Source organism: Poeciliopsis prolifica, unplaced genomic scaffold (assembly GCF_027474105.1).
Source record: "Poeciliopsis prolifica strain line A6 unplaced genomic scaffold, Auburn_PproV2 SCAFFOLD021, whole genome shotgun sequence".
In the NCBI taxonomy this organism is placed as follows: domain Eukaryota; kingdom Metazoa; phylum Chordata; class Actinopteri; order Cyprinodontiformes; family Poeciliidae; genus Poeciliopsis; species Poeciliopsis prolifica.
The window spans coordinates 4,301,463-4,308,834 of NW_026562396.1; the positions used below are offsets into that span (position 1 = coordinate 4,301,463).

Consider the following 7,372-nt stretch of genomic DNA (forward strand, 5'->3'; position numbering starts at 1 on the left):
ATGTAGAGTAAGTAGTATTTAGTAAAGAGCAGTATGTTTTAGCACATGTACTAATTAATCAGACAACCACAAGACATATCAAGGAGATGTTGTGTTCCACAGATTCCACACCAAGTGACAATTCACTTTCCCCTCTGACGGATGACACCAAAGTTGATGACGACATTATTATTACATCCCCTAACAAGAGTCGTACAACAGAAGACCTTTTTGCCATGATACACAGGTATTTGTACAGTTCACACTTAGATTGCCTTCAACTTTAGAGTATTTCAAGTTTATAAAGTTTGTTTATTTACTGACAATGTTTCTTTGTACTACTTTGGAATTTTTTTATTCAGATCCAAAAGAAAGGTCCTTGGCCGTAAAGACTCAGGAGACCTAAACGTGAAGTCTCGTCTTTGCCCTGCGTCAGCTGTAACCCCCAGTAATGTTTCCACTGGTGTTGTCCCTCCAGCTCCTCCTCTTAACTTTCCTGTTACTTTAGCCAATGCTGTTGGGTCACAGAGAGCTCCTGTTCCAATCTATCGTAGTGCTAAGAAGTCCAGCACATCCAACGAGGAGTTTAAGCTTCTTTTGCTAAAGAAAGGCAGCAGGTCTGATTCTAGCTATCGCATGTCAGCGACAGAGATTTTGAAGAGCCCCATTACCCCCAAAACACCAGGGGAATCCCTTCAAGAAGGTTCAATTAGACAGGCAGAGGAGCAATCTTCTATGCCTCAGGAACCCCCAATCTCTGGTTTGGACCCAATCCAGATACCAGGCCTTTTTCCTCGGGCCAACTCGGAAAGTTTCACTCCCAAAACACTCCCCATGTCAGCTGCATCTCGACAGGGACGTTCTCGGATCCCCCCGGTTGCTAACAGCAGTCGCTACAGTACACGCAGTCGCCTCTACACAGCGCCCATGCAAGCCATTTCAGAAGGGGAGACAGAAAACTCAGATGGGAGCCCTCATGATGATAGATCGTCATAAAATGAGCTGATAAGAACTTTTGCCCGTTGTTAGCTGTTTACTGGATTTTCAAAACCTGCACTTCTCCTTTTCACCAGTGGAGGGATTCCTGCAACATTTCAAATCTGACTGTTGCTGAAATGCACTCAGCTAAAAGCTAACTGTTTAAAAGTGGCAGACTGTTGTGAGATAGAGAATCATTAAAGGATTATAATGAAGTCCTGAAAATATATTTAAATACCTTATTTAGTGAAGAATAGTCCCCTTCTTTAAAAGTGCAAGGAATATTTTGATTGAACAGGCTTTTTTCTAAAAACAAAAAAAAATAAAAAAAAAAACATAAAAAAATCTCAACTGTTTGGACAATGATAGGACATAATATCGTGAAAGTGAGTGTGCATGTACAGGCACATGCAATCTTTACTAATATTTCTACTTTTTGTGTTTTCAACGGTGCGGGTGCACGTATGTCACTTGGGGACTGATTTACTTCTTCATTTAAAAATTCTTTCCACATTTTGTATTCTTTCAACCTAGGGTGCCCAGTGCATCAGCCAGACTTCCTAGACTCTTTACTCAGTATTCCTGCCAACAAGCAAAGTCTTGCAAGAGTCTCAACTCATCACCAAGTTTTTTATTATATTTACATCTGCAGACCTGCCATAAAGTATATTACAAAGAGCCAATCTTATATTTGTCAACTAAAACGATATCCAAATACTAACATGATGCATGTATTTTTGTAAAAATGCTCCTCAGAAAATGATAAGACTCCAACTTGTTGCATGACCTATGTGGAAAGAATCCCTGATCCTAGTTTGTGTCAACAGTTTTGTACTTCTTTTGTATTACATGAGAATTGATTATGTCACTGCAAAAGATATGAGTTGCATTTACGCTGCATAGATCAAAACAGATTTTTCTTTGAGTATCGCAAACAGAAGGAGCAAGGGCTTGCACCTATTTGTCTATCATCCAGGCTAATTTTGGACAATCGCACAGTGGCCTTTCTCCTACAGAGTTGGTTGTGGCAGGACATTTGAAAGTCCCTGAACGTATAAATTTATATGAAGCTACATGTAAAGTTTCACTAAAATTAAATCTCACACTTGTCAAAAGCTGACATTAAAATTTATTGTTCTTTCCAGCTGCTAACAAAAGTTGCCATTCCAGAAAAAAGAAATGTGCGTTTCATTGCAAATTTAAGTGAACCAGTGAGGGCAGATGGTGAAAATGCTTTAGAAGGACTTCAATCTGTTGTACTAGAGTTTAACTTGGTATGGTTTCACAGATCCAACCTCGTTTTGCACTTCGTGTTACACAAGAATAGAAGAAAGAAAGATATATCTTATAATGAAATCCATGTATATTTGTACTGAATAGAAAGCTCTTATCTATATTGAAATTACGAGAACTTTTATGGGGAACCAATCTGCGTGTAGCAAAGAACAGGTCTCACTGAACATTACACATGATTTTTTATTTTTTTTTAAGCAGTGTACTGTTCGCCTCTCCTTGTTGCCTCTCCTTCATTTGCACTGACCCAGTAGCATTAGACAGGTGAAAGCTCAACCCCAGTGGCCAATAAACCATTCTGGATTATAGTTCAAACCTAACATATCACATAATCTCTCTTTAAAAAGAGAGAAGACAATAACAGACAACAGTACGACATAACATTGATGGTTCATTTACGACTGCTGCAAGGGTGAAAGAGATTTGCCCTTTGAATAGATATAAATATGTGGAAAGCTTGAACTCTCACCTGCCTACCAGAAAAAACACAACACATATACTTCTTATGTTTAGAGACCATGCTTCAATTGAAACCATTCACTGTATTCTGTGAATACCTCAGAAATCATGTCTGTTTTATCATGATAGATAGATAGATAGATAGATAGATAGATAGATAGATAGATAGATAGATAGATAGATAGATAGATAGATAGATAGATAGATAGATAGATAGATAGATAGATAGATAGATAGATAGATAGATAGATAGATAGATAGATAGATAGATAGATAGATAGATAGATAGATAGATAAAACACAACTGTCTGAAACTCAGCGAATCTAATGCAGAACTGACACTGTGTAAGATGGAGAGCGTAAAAAAGCTGTGAACTGACTAGAATTTTACATTCATCAAATTTCTAAAGCGCACTTGTTCCTGTCCACTGTTTTATTTGTTGTGTTTTTTTTTTATCGCATGCAATAAATAAAAAGGGGAGGGGAGGGCGGGAAGAGGGGAATAAAGAAAATGACAGCACCTATTCATTATTTTTATCTGCAGGATTTCTCCACAGTAAAAAAAAAAAAAGATTTAGTATTTTCTGTTTAAATGTCAAGTTGAATAGTGTGTTCTATAGATGTAAAAACTGTCTGGCTAATTCTGTTCTGTATAGTTGTGCTCACACACAGGGGTTTATCATGTACTGTATATCTCCTCACTGGACAATCACGCATTTAAGAGTGTAAAGAAATGGATATAGGATCTGTCTGGAAGGTGGAAACTGATCAGCTTTGGTGCTGGGGCTCAGTCCCCCTGGAGCTGTGGAAGTGAGAAAGCTATTTCCTGAAGAAACCAGTAAACGTGTACATCTGGACCATCTGCTTTGGATGACATGTACAAATAAGCGTAAAAAAAACACAGAAATGGAAACGGAAATATCAATGCATAAACACGGTCGGGTGGCCTGATCAGAAAGTCATTGTCTGTTTGACTCATAGTTGAATTTTGTTTCTCCAGCAAACATTATTATTGAACATGATGAATCTGAAAATACTGTAACATATTTGACTATTTATTTAGAGGGATTTGCCCATACTGTACTTCCTACTGGTACGTAGGAAATATCTGACGACTGTTTCTTTAATTTTAAAAGCAGTGAATGGAAGATTTATTAAAATCTTTTGATTAGGAATACAGACTTTGATGCATCCTTGCAGGTTTGTTACACTGTAATATCTGAGTCCTGAGAAGCTTGGGAATAACAACATAAGGATCAAAAACTTTATAAAGTTTATTCCCAACTTTGAAGTATAACAATAACCACATATTTTTCTTCAAATGTGTACAGTATGGAATATCACTAAATAGACTAAAAATATCTGACTGAGCAGAAAAAAAAAACTGTAGCCAATGATAAAACGATAACACACACACACACACACACACACTAACTGTTTCAATGTAGTTCCATGTTCAAAACTAGCTAGAACTTAACAGATTTCAATCTCTTTTGTATTTTTGTATAAATCTGTAAATATGTTTTTGAAGGAGAAAAAAAATCATTGGAAATTCTTTTGTAAAATAAATAAATAAAAGATTAAAAACAAAATCTTGTTTTCTCCTGTTATGTCAATATTTACAAGATGTTACTTTGGTCTTTCACACACACACACACACACACACACACACACACACACACACACACACACACACATATATATATATATATATATATATATATATATATATATATATTTTTTTATTTTATTTTTTTTTTTACATATTTTTTTACTGTGATAAACGTTCTGCTATTTATTAATTCATTTATTATTTTGAAAGATTTCTAAGTGTTTTTTGTGGATTTAAAATAAATGTCATGCAATTAGAACAGTGTAATAGCAGAGAATTTACACTAGATGTCAGTCTTTTCCTGTAGCAGTTGTAGGTAATATATAAACAATCAGATGACAGACTTTAATCAGGGTGACAGGAAAAAACGTGATACAAAGAATTAAAGAACATGACTTTTCATTTCTTTTTCTACTGCTCAGAAAGGGTAAAGAGTCAAAATTCGTATTTATTTATTTTTGTTCTTTGTGACACTAAAAAATTCATATTTAGGCATTACTAACACAATAAAATAATTTATTGAGGTACTCAAAATTGTCAGACAAAGTTTAAACCTGAACAAATATGTAGGTCTAAGATTAATATTTACGTATTCATAGCTAGAAAATCAGACTTCTGTTGCAGTTAAGCAAAAGACTGGGGAATTTCTAATAAATCTGTCATAATTCATTATATTGTTTTTAATTTATGATCTTTCACTAAACCATTTATTCGTCAGTTCATTTGTATAAAGTAGGCATTTAACTTGTCGACAATAGTGAAACCAAATATTTTTATATTAATGCAGTTCATATGTGAAAAGAAGCGACAAATGTCGGAGTTCGTTAATAAACACTAAACTGTCAGAAACACTTCCGTCCTCGTGTCTCTGTCGTCCCGCTGCTGTGTGTTCACGCGCATTCACAACATGTGGATGACCATGTGCCGTTTACGACGTGAAGAACACTGTGTGGCTCAAAAATACCTTAGAACTAAAACTACTAACCTTCAAACAGCAGAGCCAGCGGGGCTCCACAAGGCTCGGCGTCTGGTGCGAGGAAGACCGGCGGCGTCGCGCCTCATCGGGTCACAAATGGACGCTCAACAGGTATGTTGCTGTACTCGGGAAGAAAGACAGGGGGCTCCACCTGCTGACCACACCAACTTCTTCCACAATAGCACAATTGGTCATTTCGATTTACAGATAACCAGTTTAGGTAAGGAGTGAAGGTACTGCCTACTGACTTAACCTCCCCTCGCCTTTTTTAAAAAGTATTTTACGTTTTGTTACATGAAACTGTAAACTTAAGAGCGACTGTAAGTGATAGCACAAATCAGCACTTAGCAGTGATGGAGAAGATGAATGATTCTAAACATTTTTGAGAATATAAGGAAAACGAAATGATGCAGAAATAAAATCCAAGAGATGCAATATTGTTGGATGCAAACTGCAGCTAAAAACCAAAGAAAAAGAAAAACTCTTCTGCAGTCAACTACCTTGTTTTCTGCTGGTCGTTACAGTCTATAGTCTATTTTATAATCTTTGTCACCTCACTCCAGCTCACTCCTCTTGAGTCCAAGATGTCCTTTGCCAGCTGCTGTATTATCTCTGTCAATGAGCATGCTGCAGTTTCTTTTCTTCTGCAGCCAATATTTAGATTTTTTATTTGATTGATTCAAGACAAATGTACACAAATGTGTTTACAAGCTATATTGTGACTGACAAAATCAAAAATGGTTCTAAAAACAATGACGATCAGTATGAGACGAAAGAAATATCAATGTAGTTTGTGATTGACATAGTAGTTGCTGCAAGTGACTTGGATATCTGTCAGGGTTGGGTTAGTTCAGGGCATCCATTCTCATCCAGCATTGTTTCAAGTCTTTTAAACATTTAATTTATGAAATCGACTGTATTTTTGTGCAAACTTAAGTGAACAGCTATTTTCTGGGAGCATTTTGTCGACTTACGAGGATCAGCAAGCATGTGGTTTTGTGTCCGATCATATTATATATTTAAGTGTGCATGTAATTCAACAATTAAGTTTATAATCTGGAGACTTCAAACTTTTACAATAAGGCCACACAAAAAAATCTAAATGGTGTCTTGAATTTGTGGATTTTTCAAAACAAGCTTCTAAAAGCAAAACAAAATAAATCTTGATTGGTGCCACATTAAATGTTTAACAACTGAACGCCTCAAAATATGACTTTTCACAGGTACCTTGAAAATACCTACATGTTGGACCAGTAAATCTCTTGCACCACCCTCGTTGTGTCTTGAATTTTGAAGTGCATCACTGTTTTTGAGGTCTTGAAGTATTATGCTCAAAATATGTCTAACACTTGCAAAAACATTTCAGCAAATCTCTTGTATGAATTATTCGAAGTTGGTGAGTCATAGATAAAAAGAAAAACATTTTAAATAAATCGTACATGGTTAATTTTAAATAGAAATGAGTCTGCTTAAACACTGTAATCTAAGCCTGTGCTCCATTCTGTAGAATGAGTCAAAACGTTGCACGGATAACAGTTCTGGCCAGGAGATCTGGCCAGATCAAAGTACCTGTAAGTGCCTTGCAGAAGTATTCAGTTCCTTTGGATTTTTTGTCTTTTGATGCCTCATTGAACATTTCCTTTTCTTTATGTTGTGAAGCAAACTACAAATAGGACAAATAACAGAAAACTTCAGTGTGCACTGCATAAATATTCATCCCCCTAAATTTAGAACTTTGTAGAGTCATCGTTTGCAAGCAGAAGTGATGATGTTGCTTGGTCAGCGTTGGTGTTGCAGCCACTGTGGCTTTTCTGAAAAGATGTGTATGCACCTGTCAGATCACCTGTGAGCAACACTTAGCTTGCTCTCAGGTGGACTTGATGTCACTAAGTATGTTACTTCTGAAGGTAATTAGCTGCACCAGCGCTATTAAGCCTCATTACAAAAGTAGTGAGATATAGTGATAAAAAGAGCATTATAACTAGTCTCTCTAGACTGTAGTTATAATTTGCATGTGCAAATTTTCATTCTTTTTTACACATATGTCTTTTTTATTTTACTTTACCAACTTAGAA

General features: G+C 36.0%; 1 protein-coding gene across 5 annotated transcripts in view; it reads left to right on the forward strand.

Moving 5' to 3' along the window:
- Positions 1-4,290, forward strand: part of nhsb (Nance-Horan syndrome b (congenital cataracts and dental anomalies)) — a 43,867-nt gene extending 39,577 nt beyond the window's left edge. For all 5 annotated transcript variants that reach the window (XM_055044806.1, XM_055044809.1, XM_055044807.1 and 2 more), the window contains 2 exons: positions 103-226; positions 342-4,290. In XM_055044806.1, coding sequence (XP_054900781.1) covers positions 103-226; positions 342-975 — 758 coding nt within the window. In that variant the 3' untranslated portion in view covers positions 976-4,290. The remainder of the gene's footprint in view (positions 1-102; positions 227-341) is intronic.
- The last annotated feature ends 3,082 nt before the right edge of the window (positions 4,291-7,372 follow it).